At 41.6% G+C, this 20,097-nt stretch overlaps 1 protein-coding gene across 1 annotated transcript in view; it reads left to right on the top strand.

Moving 5' to 3' along the window:
• The window catches only part of mybpc3 (myosin binding protein C3), a 37,871-nt gene extending 22,386 nt beyond the window's left edge, over nucleotides 1–15,485 (top strand). Inside the window, exons 22-33 of the mRNA XM_085759178.1 lie at nucleotides 79–238; nucleotides 724–828; nucleotides 1,288–1,476; nucleotides 5,958–6,092; nucleotides 6,866–7,033; nucleotides 7,178–7,266; nucleotides 8,730–8,925; nucleotides 9,036–9,175; nucleotides 11,434–11,593; nucleotides 11,735–11,871; nucleotides 12,912–13,098; nucleotides 14,556–15,485. Coding sequence (XP_085615304.1) covers nucleotides 79–238; nucleotides 724–828; nucleotides 1,288–1,476; nucleotides 5,958–6,092; nucleotides 6,866–7,033; nucleotides 7,178–7,266; nucleotides 8,730–8,925; nucleotides 9,036–9,175; nucleotides 11,434–11,593; nucleotides 11,735–11,871; nucleotides 12,912–13,098; nucleotides 14,556–14,632 — 1,743 coding nt within the window. The 3' untranslated portion in view covers nucleotides 14,633–15,485. The remainder of the gene's footprint in view (nucleotides 1–78; nucleotides 239–723; nucleotides 829–1,287; nucleotides 1,477–5,957; nucleotides 6,093–6,865; nucleotides 7,034–7,177; nucleotides 7,267–8,729; nucleotides 8,926–9,035; nucleotides 9,176–11,433; nucleotides 11,594–11,734; nucleotides 11,872–12,911; nucleotides 13,099–14,555) is intronic.
• Nucleotides 15,486–20,097: the final 4,612 nt, after the last annotated feature.

Here is a 20,097-nt window from a genome sequence, read left to right as displayed (position 1 = left end):
ACGTCATCACACAGTTTAGGGTGAGAGGAGAGTGACCAGCAGATCCAGTAACTCCTCTCTGGTTGTTGTCGTCGTCAGGTCCTTGGAGAGGGAGACGGGAGGGTCCGTGTGGAAACCACCAAGGGCCACTGTGTCTTCACCATCGAGGGCGCCGAGAGGCAGGACGAGGGAGTCTACTCCGTCGTGGTCAGAAACCCTGCTGGCGAGGACACGGCAGACATCAACGTCAAAGTTGTCGGTGAGACAGAAACTCACAGTCAAATTAACAAACAACAACATTGAGGCGTCGCACACCTTGTCAAAGCCAATTACCACAGACGTACAGGTTCATCTCAATGAATTAGAATATGATGGAAAAGTCCATTTGCAGTAGTTTAAGTCAAACAGCCCCAACTAAGTTTTGAGTGCATATAGATGGATGTACTTTTCAGAAGGTAAACATTTCCATATTAAAAACGCTTTAAAAAAAAAAAAAAGAAAAATTGTTCTTTTGTAATATTCAATTGTTTTGAGATACTGAATTGTAGGTCTTCATTAAATGTAAGCCATATGTTTCATTCTTTGTGTAATGGATCTATATAATGTATTAAGTTTCACTTTTTGAATTGAATTACTGACATAAATAGACTTTTCCATGATATTCTAATGTATTGAGATGCACCTCCACAGGACACCAATTAAAGTAAAATATTAAATATTTTTTGATCAATGTTTCCCTCCCAGATGTTCCCGATCCTCCTCAGGCTCCCAGAGTCCTCAGCGTGGGAGAGGACTCCTGTGTTGTCCAGTGGGACCCCCCGAAGTTTGACGGCGGGCAGCCAATCATTGGTAAAAAACAAAAAAACAAACACACAAACAAACACATAAAACACATCAAAATGGTTAATTTGATACAATTATCTGAAAGGTTTCCTACAATTGAAATGCGGTTGAGAGAGATGGGAAATGTAGTACAGTATTACACTTGGAGAAAATCATGCACATTATGTCTGCTAAAGAGGAAATCTTTTTTTAAATCTGGCAACCTTTTCTAGATTTAATGTCTAAAAGCTGATCTGCTATTCTGTCGTTGTGCCATTATTTATGTCCTATGTCCTGTTTGTCCAAAACGTCTGTCAAAAAACCTCTATACTGTTCTGTGTGGCACCACCAACTATTGTTAATATGTACAGTATCTATTTCTTTCAAACTATAAAAATACATAAATAAAAAATAAATAAAAATGAAATTATTCTGTGGTTCCTCCTCCGTCCTCCTTCATTGTTCTGTATCCACCCTGATCCTCAGGTTATGTGTTGGAGAGGAAGAAGAAGCAGAGCTACAGGTGGATGCGGCTGAACTTTGACCCTTTCGCTGGAACCACCTATGAAGCCAAGCGGATGATTGAAGGCGTGCCGTACGAAATGAGAGTTTATGCTGTCAATGGCATCGGCATGTCTCGTCACAGCCCTGCCTCGCAGCCCTTTGTGCCAGTCGGTGAGTCTACACCTGCACGTTTCCACTTGCTCCGCATCACGTGCAGCACTTTAATCTTTTTTCTTTTTTTTTTTTTGACACATTTGCCCTCCGCTGCGTGTTCAGTGAAAGGAGCTCGCTCGCTGCGGAAACTGTTGCAGACAGACGCACGCCACGGTGGTGGTGGATGGTGATGATGTTGTGACATGTCTGACTTTTCGATGGCTCCGGGGTTGTGTCACGCCTGGTTTGCTCAGTCTTAAAGGTTTCTCGCAGGTCACAGGGTCTGGTTGAGATGTGGTCGTGACCAGAACGGGGTCATGGTTTCCCTACGTTTGTTGTAATCCTCGAAGTCTGCGGATTGTCTGACTGTGTCACAAAAATGTGGGTTGCACATACAGTAGATGATACAGAGGTCACTGCTGAGTTAGGGTTATGTGTGTGTGTGTGTGTGTGTGTGTGTGTGTGTGTGTGTGTGTGTGTGTGTGTGTGTGTGTGTGTGTGTGTTTATGTGTGTTTATGTGTGTTTATGTGTGTCTGTGCCATCCCCACAGGTGACGGATAGAGGAGTTTATGCATGGGTGAATGATTTTTGTAAAAGCACCACATGCATATAAATAGTCCAGTCAAACCCATTTTTATTTATGAAGGAGGAGGCTACCTCAGGGAACTTTTGATATAGAACAAGTCTAGACTGAACTGTCTATAAAAATTATTTATAGAGATCCAACAATGACCATGAGCAAGCACTTGGTGAAACACAGCGTGTGCAGTTCCACCGAGGCGGAGGGTCACAGTTGACCTGGTCGTCCTTAAACCGCGGCCCAAGATGCATCTGTACTGTTCACGCTGTTAAAACAAAGAGGGCACATTCAGGCCCAGACCGACCCCCGTTAGTTAATTGTTGCTGGTTAAGTCCTATATATTTGATGTTATAGAGCCACATTAAAGGAATAGTTCACCAAAAAATGAAATTCAGTCATTAGTGACTCACCCTCATTCTGATGAATTTTTGAAGTGTTTTATTCCTCAAAGTGCATCTGGAGACCCGGGAGGGGGGTTCGTAGTCCAACGAAAACTTCATATGAGAGTCAATAATAGCACCCGACACAAAAAGGTCCATAAAACTACACAAAAACCTTGAAATACTCCTCCGCGCCGCTCGTCCGTGGCAATCCAAGTGTCCTGAAGGGATATAGTCCAGAGTTTACCCAAAGCAACGTTATTGAGGCAAGTCTGGTCACTAGTAAAAAATCAAAACAGCAGCATGAAGAGAAAACTATTTTAATTGAAATGTGAAATGTGAAATAATCAAAGTGTGCTACCGAGGCCTGAAGCTCCTGATCCAGACTCTCAGCTCTCTGTAACAGGATCCCTCATGCTGAGAGCTCAGGTTTTGCCTATCGGTGATTTTTAACGACCATCTCATCCTCCACTTGTTGATTTAAGAGGGACTATCATTGTATGCAGGTGGCCAATCGCTTGTAAGACAGCTGATTAGGAAACTATCCATGGCATTCCTCTCTATAAATAATGGCGAAGGGAGCACTCGGCTCTGCTGGGACCAGCTGCTTAACACAGAGGGGTTCGTGCTACTGTGGAGGCTGCTGGCTGGCTGGCTGCAGAAGGAGAAGAAGAAGAAGCATTGTTGTGACTACAGCAGGGACCGGACTGCAAGGAGGGAACAATAGAGTGAGGGAGAGGATGAGAGCATAAGCAAAGGTTTAGAGGGAGTCGTTGTTTTTGCAAAAAGGAGAAAAGGAGGACACGTACTGTGCAAACACCAGCTTCAGTCAGCAGCAGCAGCAGCAGCAGGAGGACTGCTTCACTCTGAGAGAGGATGCCCAAGCCAAAGCTTCCTAAGACGGCCGAGAAGAAACCAGCGGAGGAGACGCCGGCCGATGCCCCGGCTGATGCCCCGGCTGATGCCCCGGTGGAGGCGCCAGCAGAGGTGGAAGTGAGCAAACCTGAGGCGGAGGAGGCACCTGCACCTCCGCCTCCTGGGGCAGAGCAGGAACCGGCAGCAGCAGCTGCACCTGCAGAGGCAGAGGCAGCGGCGGCTCCAGCTGAGGGCGAGGGGCCGCCAGCAGAGGGTGCCCCCCCGACAGAAAGTGGTCCCCCTGCAGAGGAGACGGCCCCTGCTGCTGAGTCTGCTCCTCCTGCTGAACCAGAGCCAGAGCCAGAGCCGCAACCTGTTGGCAGTAGGCATTATTCGTTTTGAGATGTTGCCTTGTCGTGTAGGTTTTTAGAGGTCGAAATGATCCTCAGTTTTGTTCATATGTGAAAGATTGGCTGCATATTTCAGTGGTGCAAATATCTGACATACACATATTTTGACGTATCTGAGTATTACGCATGATGTGGTAATAGGCTTTATGCACAGCTCCACTACTTCCTGAATTTAAACAAGCTCCTTTATTTCCTGTCTAACATTATTGGACAAACTGATTAATCCAGGTGTGTCTGACTCTGACCTCAGTAGTCACAACAATGGTCAGACACACCTGGATTAATCAGTTTGTCCAATAATGTTAGACAGAGTGGAGCTGTGCATAAAGCCTATTACATGGTTGTCCTGTCATGATGATGTCAAAAGTTTACCAACGGTTATCCCGGACTAACCTGAGCTACAGTGACTTTCTAAACCCCGGGAGATCCTTGACCTCTGACCGACAGTGTTACCATCCCTGTATACTTAGACTCTGACGTGAGGCCTTCACCTCAGGCAACGACAAGGCCGTAACTAAAATTGAATTGAGCACCTTTCAGCCGTCCGTCCGTCCTCGTGGTGGTGTTGACAAGTTGTTGCAACATCGTAAAAATATATGACTGACAGATGTCCTTTGTTGTTGGCACTTGAAAGATTCTCCACGTGTGCTGCACCTTGCAGCAGCAGCAGCAGCAGCAGCAGTCGTATATTTTACACCAGGACAGCTACATACAGTAGATGCCTCCACAACCAACCTGAGAGCAGAGGACAGGGCTCTGCTGGGAACCATTTACTGTATATCAATATGTTGGATGCTGGAGGTGTTAATGATTTTACACCTGAGTTGGCTGTTTCCCAGTGCAAGAAGAATTTTTAAGCAATAATTTCATAATAAAAAAGGACACTTTATGCAGCATTTTACACAAACACTTGATCACCACTGGGTTAGAAAAACTATGGAGACTTCCTGCCTGTGCATCACTAAGAGACAAAGCTTCAATCATCTCATCAGAATAGTGATTACAGTTTATGTTAATTCACTGTATGAGCTTCTTTTGGTGTCAGCACACACTGCTCCATGTTTCTTCCTCCTGACTAAAACAGAGGCTTTAGATCCTAAATCCCAGCACTAAACACTGAAATAATAATAGTGTTTTTTCATCAGCCTCTTTGCTTTATGCTCACACCTTTTTCACAAATTTGTTGTGACACTGGTTGCTTGCTTTTAGTTGTTGCTTGTGCTGCAAAAGCCTCTTAACGTGAATTAAAATCACATCCTGAGGGACACACTTTTTGATGTTAAACACAAACCAGCTGCAGTCGATGTGCAAAAAAAAACACACAAATACATCCACAACACAAGACAACCAACTACAACAAGGAATTACAGCTACAGCTATTACTGCACATTTGACATTGTGTGGCCACCAGGACCAAAGAGCTATTTTACACTAACCAGACTGACTTACAGCTCTTTGCAACATGAATGAATTTTAATCTATTAACTTTTATTTTGGACTATTTGTGTCTATTTTTACTTTGAGGTTAATTTAGCAGATAGAGACAGAAACAGTGAGATCATAATTTCAACTAAATAAAGCTTATAATAATGATGCTGCTTGTAAAATTATTTTTGATGACACTATACTGTATGTGCTTCGTGTTTGTGAAATTAGATGTGCCACTGAAACATTTGTAGCTGAGAAACAACCTTACAGTACCTATAAATTGACATCACTGATAAATCATTCTCAGAATCGCTCCACAAAAACACACACGAGGACCTGTTCACCTTTCACACACAAAATTCACCTTGTCTAGTTTCATCCCCGTTAATTTGAGAAAAATATTCACGTCAGTATTTAATTTTGACGGCTCGGTCATGACGGATGTTCTGCATGTCATGTGACAGAGGAGATGCCACTGGAAGCATTGCAGGCCCACGCTGACATGTCAGTAAATCTACAACAACACACTATATTTAAAAACCTCGTGTCCTTTGTCACATTACTCACTCTCCGCTGGCAGATTTTGTAAAATAACCCTGCTGTCTTTTCTGATCTAATGTATATATGTATGAAATGAAACGTTCATGTGAAAATTAGACAGTGGATTACAGAAGTAAAGTTGTGATGGATGGTGGCGATAGAGACGAAACCTTGTTAGTTACTTTACATAATTTGTGAATTCATGACCGGGTTCATCCACTTGGTCGGTAATCTGCTCTGAGATGATTGCGTTAATGCTGTAACTGACTAACACAGGCCATTTATCTGCCCTCTGCCTCTCTAAGCTCCTACAAGTGAGCCCATCGGACTGTCTGTGGACGACATCAGCGACACTACTATCTCGCTCAAGTGGCGGGCGCCCGAGAGGATCGGCTCGTCTGAACTCGAGGGTTACGGGGTTGAGTACTGCAAGGAGGGCAGTAAGTGCTGCATGCGGCTGGAGCGCCAGACTCAAAACCATGTTATCACAACATCCCTGATTGTTGCATGTCGCACCTCCTCCTCCTGTCTCTCTCTCTCTCTCTCTCTCTGTCGTTAAAGGCAAATTGGCCCATTGCCATAATCCCTATAGTTTTAGCAGTAGGTTCGTTACCTTTAATTGTCGGTGAAAGCTATTTTTAGAACGGCGGAGCAGAGCGGCGAGCTGCTCAGAGCTACGCTATGGAGGCTCATGGGATTTCTTGGTTTCCCTCATCAAACTCATCAAATACACAATCCAACAACTCCAAAACGCTCTGGTGGACAAGTTGTGGCCTTCAAGACAGAGTTGTTTCAGAGGCAAATTCATGCAAAACCGCTGATGCGTGTTGCGTTCAGGGACAGTTTTTCGGCAAGCAGTCTCTGTATTTACCTCTAAAACAACTCTGTCTCGTAACGTTGTGTTATTATCTCATAGCGTGGTGAATGTGCAGGTCACAGCTTGTCCACCAGAGCGTTTTGGAGTTGTTGGATTGTGTATTTGATGAGTTTGATGAGGGAAACCAAGAAATTCCTTTAGCCTCCACAGCATAGCTCTGTGCAGCTCACGGCTCTGCTCCGCCGTTCTAAAAATAGCTTGCGTCGACAATTAAAGATAACGAACCTACTGCTATGACCATAGGGATTATGGCAATGGGCCAATTTGCCAAAATGTTGAACTATCACCTTTAGAAACATCTGCAGTCACGTGAATCTTGTGTTTTCTCGGCCCCAGCTGATGAATGGATACCGGCCATCGAGGGTCTGACCGAGCGGACGTCCCTGATCGTCAAAGACCTGACCACCGGGGACAAGCTGCAGTTCCGGGTGCGAGCCTACAACATGGCCGGTCCCAGCGGCCCCGCCACTCTGGCTCAGCCCGTCACCATCAGAGAGATCATGCGTGAGTAGAAAAAGATTTGGTAGCGGAGCGATATGAAACATGAGACACGATAAAGACAAACTCATCCTTGAGCTTCTTCACTTTCTTCCACTTTCTCTCTCTCTTTTGCTTCTTACTTTGTGTTTTCTTTCATTTCTTGCACAGAACGTCCTAAAATCTGGCTCCCCAGAAATCTACGCCAGACTCTCATCAGGAAAGTTGGAGAGAGTGTCAACCTCTTGATTCCTTTCCAGGTGCAGTGCACATTAGACTAAATAAATAATAACTCTCATTCATTTTTTAAAAATCAACATCAAATCACCCAGGAGCTTGACTCATGACTTGACACAGTATAAACAAGCACAGAGGCAGAGACACTATTCATGTGTTAAAATCAAAAATTAAAATGAAGGTGCAGAAAGAAGGATGAAATCAATATGAAAAAAACATTTAAAAACTGGTTTCTCTCTTCGCCCATTTCATCTAAGTAATTCCTAATTTTGTACATAATACATTAACTGGAATAATGTGATCGTACATCATGTTGTAAAACTCAAAAGTATTGAATCAAAAGTGGACATTTCAGTTTTGCCTTTGATGTCCTCAACGGCTTTGAAAGGTGACACCTTTACACGAGGTTGTGTCCTCTAAGAGAAGTGGCCGCTGTGTTACAGTTGGACTCAACTATTTGGAAACAACCACAAAGAGACTCGACTGAACTGAACTGAACTGAACTCAACTCAACTGAACTGAACTGAACTCAGCTGAACCCAAACTTCATTTATAGAGCATTTTAAAAACAACCAAAGTTGACCAAAGTGCTGTACAGATCAATAAAAACATACCATTATTAAAATACCATAAAGTACATAAGTAAAATGCAATAGAAATACAAATGAGCTATAAATAAACAAGTAGTAGCAGTAAGGAGGATTTAAAAGTCTCTATTGACTCTGGGGACTGGATGTGACATGGCGATGGGGCCTTTTACCTTCTGTATTTCAGTTCAGGGGCCATTGTCTCATTAAAAGCTGAAGTGCACCTTTAGTGTGCTATCCTTCCATGCTCTACATGGAAGGATAGGTCATCGCTAGGGATGTCACGATTATAGATTTTCTTGGTACAATTATTGTCAGAGAAATAATCACGGTATTACGATCATCACGATTATTATGCATCAATACATTTCAAAACAATATGAATGTGTAAAATCAAATATAGTCAAAATATAATTACATCTAATCTCTTAATATAGGACCAGTTATTAATCCGCCAGGGGAAGTGTTTGAAATATTTAAGTCATTAATTGTCATCTATATCAAATGTTTAAGTTTATTTTTAATATTTTTTTTTTACAATACAAATGACACGCAGACATTTAAATTCCTACCAATTCAGTGTTACGTTAGATAAATGGACCGGTATCTGTGCCTTTACCTTTATTTTGGCGCCACATCTGCCGATATAGTTCCAACATAATCTTTTTCGGAAAGTGGCGGTATTTAGGAATCTTTACGATCAATTAATTGTGGCGTTTAATACCGCGATTAATTGTGAAAACAAGTTATTGTGACATCCCTAGTCATCGCCAAGCTCAGGATTATGAACGTTTGAGTTTTATTTCTGTAAAGTGACAAAAAGGACGCCCGACATCTCATCACCGTTAAGTGAAACTCTGTCCTCTTGTCTCCTCCTCCGGTCCGGTCCGGTCCTGCAGGGAAAGCCGAGGCCCAAGGTCTCATGGAGCAAAGACGGAGAACCTCTGGAGAGCTCGGTCGCCAACGTGAGGAACAGCGACGTCGACACGATCCTGTTCATACGCAAGGTGGACAGAAAACACTCGGGGAAGTACAACCTCCAGGTGCAGATTGAGAACGTTGAAGACACGGCCACTATCAACCTGCAGATTGTCGGTAAGCAGGACTCCCAATAAACAGCAACAAATACCAATATCTATAGTTAAACTGAGCTCCAAACACTCACTCTGGTTTTGCCTGCGAATGGTTTATTCTGTTGCCTGCAGATCTCCCCGGGCCTCCGGAGGCTCTGAAGATCATGGACGTCTGGGGCTTCAACGTGGCGTTGGAGTGGAAGCCCCCGAAGGACAACGGTAACTGTGAAATCACCGGTTACAACATCCAGAAAGCTGACAAGAAAACCATGGTGAGACTCACTCGCTCCCTCGGGCCCTGGCAAACACACCTGGCTCACATCTGTTTGTTTTTTTGTTTTTGTTTTATTTTTAATTTAAATTCAAATGAAGCTGCAAATAAGCTTCTTATGAAACACAGCTCTCTCTCATTGAAATTTAATCATTTTACAGCAATTAGCCAGAAGAAACTCTCTGAGCGTTGACATCGCATTTGACATTCAGAAAACTCCCGGCAGGGAAAAAACCAACCTGAAGCCAATTTTTCAAAAAATGCATGTTGCTCCTCAACCAGATAATGAGCAGCCGCGGTTGGAAAGAGGAAGAATAAATGAGATTTTTTGTGCACTAGACTCCTTAAAAAAAAATCTAATGGTACATTTAGGAATTAGTCATATTGAAAGACAGAGCGAGGTCGGACTACATTACGCTGGGACGCTGTCTTATCCAATTAGACTGAAAGAAAAGATGTTGCCTCTCAAGTCAAATCTGAATTACCAAGTGGGAACAAATACGACTTCCAGAGCTTCTTTAAAGAAAAGAAATCATGTCACCATGTCATTATAATTCATAGTTTCCTTCACACAAACGCGTGTGTGTGTGTGTGTGCATGTGGGAGGATGAACGCTGCATGGACACAGAGGGATATTTTAGCCTCCCTTGTGACACATATGCTGTAATCAGCATCAGTGGGTGATGCATTATGGGCCACCGCCGCTACCGCCGAGCTGCCAGGAACAACGTCGGCCAGGAATGTCCTAATCTTATCCCGGTAGCCTTGACCCGGTGTGTGCGGTGACGCAGGGACATTGTTCTCCTGCGCAGCTCGGCCGAGGGTTCGTGTTTCACTGTGGTCATTATTAGATCAAATTAATTTCACTCGCATCTCTTTTTAGCATGCGCGGGGATGTTGATCAAGTTACCGCGTACCTGTTAGATGTCAGAGATAAAAGCGGCGCTGAGGGCACGTGTACTTTAAATTCACTCAACCCTGCCCTGACGCAAATATTCCAGTCCTATATCTTTATAAATTAATTTAAACACAATTGAATATAAAAATACTGTTCAGTTTATCTGATTGAATAGATTCAGTTTAGTCTGTTTCAGTTTATGTGGGCGTGAATGATTTTAAATCGGAGTTAAACGGCGATCGTTGCGAAACTGAAAGTAAAGAAATGCTGGTCGGCTCGACCAGCATCTCCTCCACCACTAATAATAACAAAATAACGATAGAGACAGAACGATATATTTATCGAAAATGGGCCCATTAACAAGTGTGGGTAGCGGAGATTCATCCACATTAACGTGAGACTTTTTTATAACCGATTAGAAACTCCTCGTTGTCCCTTTAAATTGGGAAAACTACAGAAATCTGATGTGAAGAACTCAATTTTTCCTTGCCTTTTTTATTAGTGCAATGAAATATTATATTTTATTGTATTTGTTTTTTATTACCATATTTACAAGTGAAACAGTTAAAGGGATAGTTCAACATTTTGGGCCCATTGCCATAATCCCTATAGTTTTAGGAGTAGGTTCGTTACCTTTAATTCGGTGTCGGTGCAAGCTATTTTTAGAATGGTAGAGCAGAGCCGCGAGCTGCTCAGAGCTACACTACGGAGGCTAATGGGATTTCTTGGTTTCTCTCATCAAACTCAAAACGTGGACAAGTTGTGACCTGCACATTCACCACGCTATGAGATAATAACACAACGTTACCAGACAGAGTTGTTTTAGAGGTAAATTCATGCAAAACCGCTGATGCACGTTCCCGTCAGGGACAGTTTTTCATCAAGCAGTCTCTGCATTTACCTCGAAAACAACTCCGTCTCGTTATGTTACATTATTATCTCATAGTGTGGTGAATGTGCAGGTCACAACTTGTCCACAAGAGCGTTTTGGAGTTGTTGGATTGTGTATTTGATGAGTTTGATGAGGGAAACCAAGAAATGAGCCTCCGTAGCGTAGCTCTGAGCAGCTCGCGGCTCTGCTCCGCCGTTCTCAAAATAGCTTGCACCGACAATTAAAGGTAACAGACCGACTGCTATGACTATAGGGATTATGGCAATGGGCCAATTTGCCAAAATGTTGAACTATCCCTTTAAAGAGTTTTCAACAGTAGATGAAGGTTTCATGGGAGACGATTGCTGTAAAATGTGATTGTGTGCATATCCACGCATGTACATGACTGAAAAGGACCTGATATCATGTATAAATATATATATAATGAATTGTGAAACCTGAAGTACTTTCTGTGTACTTTCATATGAAGGAGTGGTTCACAGTCTTCGAGCAGTACAGACGAACCCACTGCATCGTGTCCGACCTCATCATGGGGAACGAGTACGTCTTCAGAGCCTACTCCATCAACCAGGTCGGCCACAGCGACGAGGCCTCCAACACAAAAGACAGCGCGTTCATCCAGAAGACAGGTGGGAACCAGCACGGAGCTACAGAGCAGCCACGGCGCTGGGCTTTATGTCCTCCAACTGTAAATACAGATACAGTACTGTGTGTGTGAAACCTGAGGAGTCGTCGTAAAAAAAGTTCCGCCTGCATGGTTTTCTTTGCAGGTATCGCGTACAAGCCGCCGAACTACAAGGAGCACGACTTCTCTGAGGCTCCGAAGTTCACACACCCGCTGGTGAACCGCTCCATCATCGCGGGATACAGCGCCACCCTCAGCTGCTCCGTCAGAGGGATCCCAAAGGTCAGTGCAGCAGGTCATAGATGGAGTTTGTCATCATAACTTTTATTTTTTTGTATCATAAATAATTGAAAATATAAGTTTTATATAAAAAATTCAACATTTTTACTTTTATTTATGACCTACTGGCCTATTTAAACTGATGCTGCCTTTAGTGACGACACAGAGGATCAAGAACATGCTCCACCTTTTTAAAGAAGCAGCTCAAAACTTGTTTTTATGATTATTAATTCACCGGTTGATGATACTGTATTTTTCCTCCTTACCAGGATCTCATGGTATTTTTTTTATTACTTCAATTGATTATTGCTGTTAATTATTGCTTTTATTGATTCTTTTTTTCTGTCACATGTTCTTTGGTTGTTTTAATATGTCTGACTTGTTGAAAATGTTTATGTGAAGCACTTTGAGCTGCAATTCATGTCATGAAATGTGCTCTATAAATAGTGTATTATTATAATTAACAACAACAACAATAATACTATTATCACTACTACTAAAAACTATTTTTTAAATACAAAAAAAAGAAACCAAAGAGAAACACACACCTTTCTATCCAGGCCTTTTTGCGGGATTATTTACAGCCTGTCCTTAACCAGTGTCCTGCAGATAGAACCAGTGACTGCTGATGTGTTAATAATAGAGCTGCAACAATTAATCAATTAATCAAACAATAATTGATTATTAAATTAGTGGTCAACTATTTTGATACGTGAATAAGCTTTTTGAATAATTTTTAAGAAAAAAAGTCCAAATTCTCTGTTTTCAGCTTCTTAAATGTGAATACTTCTGGTTTGTTTGTTCCTTTATGACAATAAACTGAGTCTCTCTTTGGTTTGTGGACAAAACAAGACATTTGAGGACGTCATCTTGTGGTTTGGAAAACACTGATTGATATTTTTCAACATTTTTTAACTAATCGATTAATGGTTTATATTTGACAGATGAATCGATAATAAAAAATAATCGTTAGTTGCAGCCCTAGTAGTTAATAATGCTGGAGCAGCGCTGCAGTGTGTAACTCTTTTGTTCGACCTCCTCAGCCCAAAGTGACCTGGTACAAAAACAAGATGGACCTGTCAAACGAAGCCAAGTTCCGGATGCTGAGCAGACAGGGCGTCCTGACGCTGGAGATCCGCAAACCCTGTCCGTTCGACGGGGGAGTGTACATGTGCAAGGCCGTCAACGACAGCGGAGAAGACGTGGTGGAGTGTAAACTGGAGGTTCGCTGTAAGTGTTTCACCGCCGCCGCCGCCGCCACTGCACGGTGCAGAGACAGAAACATGTGTCCTCCTTTTCATGACCCACTTAGACAATCCAGCTTCTCTCTCTCTCTCTCTGGCATCCTCCTCTTTCCCTCCGTATCTTCCTTTAAAAATAACACACATCATCAAAGTCCACATCAAATGAATGTCAGTCATTATTTAGTAAAAAATAAATAAAAAATTTCAACAGGCAAAATAAAAACATTTATTTTCCCTGTGGTGGATTTAAAAAAAAATAAAAAATTGATCGAACATGTGTTGGAAAAATTGGAAAATGCATTATTTCAAGAAGAAGTTTCCTGGAAAGAACTGTTTGTGTTTCTGATCGATGGAAAAATCACAGCCCTCGGGGCCAGGAAAGTTTCAGAAACAACAACAACTGGTTCTTGTCTAGATTTGTCTCCGCTAAACAAGAGTCTCCCTCCTTCTTTGTCCAGTCAGCTACATTTAAAGGTTTTTTAAACAGGTTTTTAAATGACCTATAATTAGTGTTTTAATGTCAACAACAGTAGATCACATTGAACATCACCACCGCAGACCGTTTCTTCCTGCAGTTTTACCACCGTGGTATTGTGGTAGCATCGTTCTCAACAATAAACTTTATGTACTGTAGATTTCTGTTTCGGCACCGAAACACAGACAAACACACACAGGAAGTAGCTGTCGAACACAGACGAGCTCATTTAGCAGCTACAGAGTCACACATTCCCCTTCAGGAGGAGGTGGAGACCAAACTGGAGCCAAATGGACAGACACTTGTTTAATAACACATTAACTTAAAGCAGAAGTAAGCGATCCGGTCGTTTTGGCTAATGCTGCGTTCCAGGCAGGCTTTTGAAACCGTAAATTACAGCTTCAAGTCACAACTTACGACTTTGTAGCGTTCCAGGCAACCCACTCGTGTTTTTCCGACCTGTTTTACCGGTGAAAGTCACTATAACGGCCACTCGTAACTTCCGACCCGTGAACTCGTACCAGATCGAACTGGTACCACTTCACAGGTCGGAAAAACACGACTTACGGGCTGCCTTGAACGCACCATAGCAGTCCTCGTCCCTACGTCACCACATTCAGGCGCATCCCTTGGCTGCACACACAGCCCTGCATGCCGTTCTCTCTCCTCATTGGATAAAAATTGTAGGATACGATAAATGTTTTCTCCTGGGCTCAGAGCAGAGCAGAGTGACTGAGAGACCCGTGTTTCAGTCCAAACACTCTATGTAAGTGATTGCTGTCGGAAGATATAACTATTTAAGACTTATATTAACACAAATATATCGCTTACTTCTGCTTTAACACTAAACCTGATGGTTAAACATCAGCGTTTGTATACGTTGATGAACACTGTGCTTCCAACATCACTTTATGTAATTAATGAATGAATTGATTGATTGATTAACACCTCTGTGTCTGGACTTGCAGCTCAAATTGTGAAAGACGACAAGAAAGACGCCAAGAAGAAGATAGAGAGAGTGGAAGAAGAGCTGCCTGCCAACTGAAGAGACGATCGATTTCCTCTCCGGCGACTTCCTGCATGTTGACTGTTTTGTGCCACGATGAGACACTTTTCACCTTCACTTTACGCCACTTTAACGACCCATTATCCCACATCATCAGCTCCTAAATTAATGAGCTAAATTAACGACTGTTCAATCAGGAATTATTGGTATTTATTTATTTTCTAAAAACATAATGGTTTGCTGATCAATTTCTCCCTTTTATTTCAGAAGCTTCAACTGATAACTGTGTGCAATCCATGTTGGATAATAGATAAAAGCAGCATTTATGAAACTAATTTATGACTGGATTATAGTGTTGTAAGTGTAATTGATTTGTGTGCATAAAAGCTTCTTCAGAACAACAACACAGAGTGAATTCATTCAGTTTCAACAGTAGCTACGATAATAACACAGTGTGGTACGGTACTAATATCTCCTCCAACGGCCGCCGTGACCCCTTCGGAGGCCGCGGTAAAGTGGAAACACGGAGAAGGATGCCACAGATGGTCAGAAGTCCAGAGGAACCCTGCAAGAATTGTCGAGGGCTTAGTTTTATTGAAACAAAGCCTCAGTAAAGCCAGAGGTGCGAGGCATGCGCCTAATGTGCACGCCACACATGGATGTGAGCGGAGGGCTGGAATAGCTGGGATGTCCTCTTTCTCCCCACTGGGGACACGTGTCAGTGAAGTGGAACACATGGTGGCGTTCATCAAGGCCCTTTGATGCCGTGTGTGTGTGTGTCTGTGTGTGTGTGTCTCCAGCTGCAACTGATCCTCTAAAGGCCTTTTTACCCGTCACCGTGTCACTGTTCACACTCATCTAAAAATCAACAAATTACAAAATGAAAATCTTCAAAGTGAACTGTTCCTTTCATGTCAGTTTTCACTCATCACCGTCGTACAGCTCAGTCCTGTGTGTGTGTGTGTGTGTGTGTGTGTGTGTGTGTGAAGGCAGCCCGCGGTGGTGGACAACATGACTCCGCTGAACGGCCTCATACAGAGGAAACAGGCCTGGAGCCCCTAAAATAGTGTTTGCACAGGGAACTGAAAATAGTTTAATGAGAGTAAGTTGATAATCCTGCCTGAAGCCGCGTGAGGCTGCACGAAGCAGCAGCAGCGACGACGCTCACAGCGAACATGGCAACATGGTGGACGGAGCAACAACAGTAACACAACAGAGCACAGCATCCACATGTACTTTAAAGGCCCATGCTGTGCACTTTTCTCTGGGTTTATTTACCTGCTGATATCCCTAACAAGATGTACCATTGGTTTTGAGTACCTGTAATCTGCTTAATATTGTTTATACTGCCCCTTTCCGTTGCCTCTTTCTGGAGCTCTAGTAGCAGGCACAGGTCATTTGGCCAATCAGAAGAGAGAATGAGAACCTCTCCTCTGATTGGCTGACTGTTTTTGAGTGGCATGTGGTCGGGCCAATCACAGGCAAGTAACTGAAGCCTAAGCTGCATTCATAAAAATTGAAAAAAAACAACTGGTCATGGTGGGCGGAGTTACCTTGTGTGTGACATCACAGAAAGGAGGAAGTGCTATCTGCTCGTCTTAAAGAGACAGTTCCTACAAATGGGCGGTGTGTGTTTCTCCGTTTATGACCAGTTTGATGCATGGGGCAGTATATACGTGGCCCAGAGACCTCCCCAAGCACCAAAAAATAACCAAAATCACATTTTTCATGCCATGGGGCCTTTAAATGTGTTAATTAGGCAGAATTGCACAGTTCAGAATGATATAGAGATTATAATTTCTGGTGCATCAATGTGCAGACTTTACTGCTGCTGATAGTAAAGTGAAGCTGAGGCTGATGGGAAATGTCACTGGTTGTTTTGAGCTGATGACGGAGCTAGTGGAAAAGTTGAGAGATCACAATATAAGAACTTCTTCAAATAATAGTTCATGAGATATTAATTTCATAAGATATTTCATTCATAATGATAAATATCAACTTCATGGAGGCGAAGTAATCAGGAAACGTCAGTGTCTGCACACAGATCCACAGGCTTTGGTGCACATACACAGCTCAAGTAGAAATTAGACACAACATCTATAATGAAAATTCAAATTATTTCCCTTACTTAAAGGGATAGTTCAACATTTTGGCAAATTGGCCCATTGCCATAGTAGGTCCGTTAAAAAAGAAAAATACACACACACACACACACACATCCGTGCCAAAAAAGCTTTGGGCAGGTGCTTAGCCGGAAACATACAAATGTGAAAAGGAAAAGAAAACGGCTCGCACACCGCAGGGCTCCAATTTGCAGTCCATTTGTTTGCACAGAAAAAGAAGTAACGTTTTGAGCAGAAGCAGCTCTTCGTCAGACTTGAGAAATACAGATTGACGCCATCTGAAGTATCATGTGATGACTAGAGTAACAGGAAGCAGATACCAGCACAAATGCGATTTCTTGGTTTCCCTCATCAAACTCATGAAATACACAATCCAACAACTCCAAAACGCTCTGGTGGACAAGTTGTGGCCCTCAAGACAGAGTTGTTTTAGAGATAGATAGAGATGTCGGGGACAGTTTTTCAGCAAGCAGTCTCTACATTTGCCTCTAAAACAACTCTGTCTGGTAACGTTGTGTTATTATCTCATAGTGTGGTGAATGTGCAGGTCACAACTTGTCCACCAGAGCGTTGTGGAGTTGTTGGATTGTGTATTTGATGAGTTTGATGAGGGAAACCAAAAAAATCCCATGAGCCTCCGTAGCGTAGCTCTGAGCAGCTCGCCACTCTGCTCCGCTGTTCTAAAAACAGCTTGCACCAACAATTAAAGGTAACGAACCTACTGCTATGACTATAGGGATTATGGCAATGGGCCAATTTGCCAAAATGTTGAACTATCCCTTTAAGTGATTATTTGACTTGATGTATTAAAATGATCATCATCATCTTTGAAAATGAACAAATAACTTGTCTTCTGTTGAGGCCACCGAGGGATTATTGTCAATAAAACATCCACAATGCAGTAAACAGAGCTGCGTATATATCATTTTAGATATAGTGTCATATACTATATACTGTATATTTGATGAGACAACGGTCACTAGAGTTTTTTTTATCTACAGTAAACAGAAAGGTAAATAAAAATAGCTGTGTTCTCTTAATTTTATTCATACACATTTCATAGAATTATTTTTCTACTTTAACAGAATAAAAAAAAACAACGTGGGGAGATCTCACATGAAAAACTACAAGATTTAATTTGAAATGAAATGAAGTGAGATACTTTTCATGATCTGTATTATTCTGCACTTTGTATCTATAAAAGATAAAACAAAAAAACAAAAAAATTCATAGTTTATAGTTTGCTTTAAAAAAAAAAAAAAAAAAAAATCACAGTATACAGTACATAGATTCCTCCCACAATTTGCACTCAACTAAAATGATGATGTACAACCACGTGTGTCAACATAAAGCCCAGAATGCAAACAAACGGACATACAGACAGACAAACAACAGAAAACAGACTATTCTTTTACAAAGCACTGCTGGTAGCCACTACAGTTGAGGAGGTAGCTTCCTTGGTTAGCATCCCATTCTTGATTACTTATAATAATTTACATACAAATACAAAAAAAGAACAAAAAAACAAAACAAAAAAAAAGACAACCAAGAACCAAACTACTTAAACGTTTTGTACATCTTTCACCAGATGGGACATCAGGCATCTCAGACAATCAACGGACATTTCATTTTGGTTGGTGCAAGAAGATTTTTTTTTTCTTTTTCTTTTTTTTTTTTAACACACCCAGTCGAGACTACGTAAAGTGAAAAAACAACAAAAAAAACAGAAAACAAACCCAAGAAAGAGAGAGAGAGAGAGATTACAATTAAACCGGTGCGTTATAAAGGCGACAAGAATGTCTTGTTGGTGGAGGAAAAAAACGTTTGCCTACATTGTCTAAATTCCTGAGCACTCACATGACGTGCACTTGTGGATACACGCTCCGAGGGTGTATCCGCCTCAATGTGTACGGTCATGCTCCGGCACACCAAACATCAGTCAACCCCTCGTCACTCGTCACAGTATCGCTCAGGTCAAAAGATCGCAGGGCAGAAGACAAAAAAGTCTACATTTTTTATAATATGCTTTTATAAAAGTACAACAATGTTATTATCCTTGGTGACCTGTACATTAAAAACTGGACGACGCGGCCTTGAACGATCCACTGATCATGAAACTGAGCTGCAAAAAAAACAATAAAACAGTGAATTTCTGTAAAGGTAATTCCTCTTATTTTCAACATACGCCTCGTTTTCTTACTTTTGTTCCATCATTTTGTCTTTTTTCATCACTGTAAGTAACGCATCAGCTACACAAACTGAACACAAACAACTCCTCTCTCTCCCCCCCAAAAAAACATTTGTAGATACTTGTTAAACGTCTGTGGTTGGATAATGATCACCCACTTTTCAATAATAACAGTCCATTTCAAACTTGCACTGTGTGTACACTTTCTTCTACTTCTTCTTGTTGACTCAGCTGGCTGTCAATCTGCAATGTGTTACTTTCACGTGTTGAACTTGGACGGTTTTCATGTCTTTTTAAACTTGTTGGGTAGAACTCAAATTGTGTTTAAAAATGAGTTTTAAATCAATCAAACGCACATCAGATGTTATCTAATGGGAATGATGTGAATAGAAGGGAGTTGGATTCATGTTTCATCATAATTTATGGGGTAAAATAAAAACTAAACTATGTTTTCTTGCGAGTTGCATGAGAAAAGAGTTACCACTTTCATGTCTGGTATGTTAGCTTAGCTTAAAGCTTGAAAACAGGGATTTACAGCTCCTTTCAGTCTGTACGAAGGGAACATAATCCAAGCTCACTAATACATAGACACTATTAAGCATTAGTTAAGCTTTAATTAAGCTTTAATAAATACTGAATTCTTCATTTATAACGCATGAATACTTATACCGGTAAGTATGTAGTTTATACAGTTAGTGCTTATCAATGATGAGTAAAATATTTTTAACTGTGTTTATAAACTACATACTAATGAATATTCATGCATTATGAATGAAAAATTTGTTATTTTTAATGCTTAACTAATGCTTAATAGTGTGTTCTTATTATAAAGTGTTACCATACTTGTTGAGTCGTTCAGTTTTTGATGCTGTCTTCAACAGAACAGCAGGTCAGCCTTGTTCTTTCAGCCAAAAATAAGCCGAGCATCAGATAAAATAAATCTTATTTCAGTGTAACGAGGAGGATGTTTGTGTGATTTTTTTTGGTTAAATAGCTCTGAAAGTTAGAAAATAAAAACTTCCAAATCAAAGAACACGATGGAAAAAGAGAAAACAGGTTTAAAAATAACAGGAATTACCCATGAGATTACTGGAAATAACCTTGACCTGTGTGCATGTCTTAGTTTACTGTGCTGAAAAAACAAACAAACTGTTGTGTAACTGTTTTGGTGAGTATTGGGGTTATATTGTGTA

This window comes from Trachurus japonicus, chromosome 3 (assembly GCF_045865225.1).
Source record: "Trachurus japonicus isolate A0001 chromosome 3, Traja_1.0".
Taxonomy (NCBI): Eukaryota; Metazoa; Chordata; class Actinopteri; order Carangiformes; family Carangidae; genus Trachurus; species Trachurus japonicus.
This window is presented reverse-complemented; position numbering and strand designations above follow the sequence as displayed.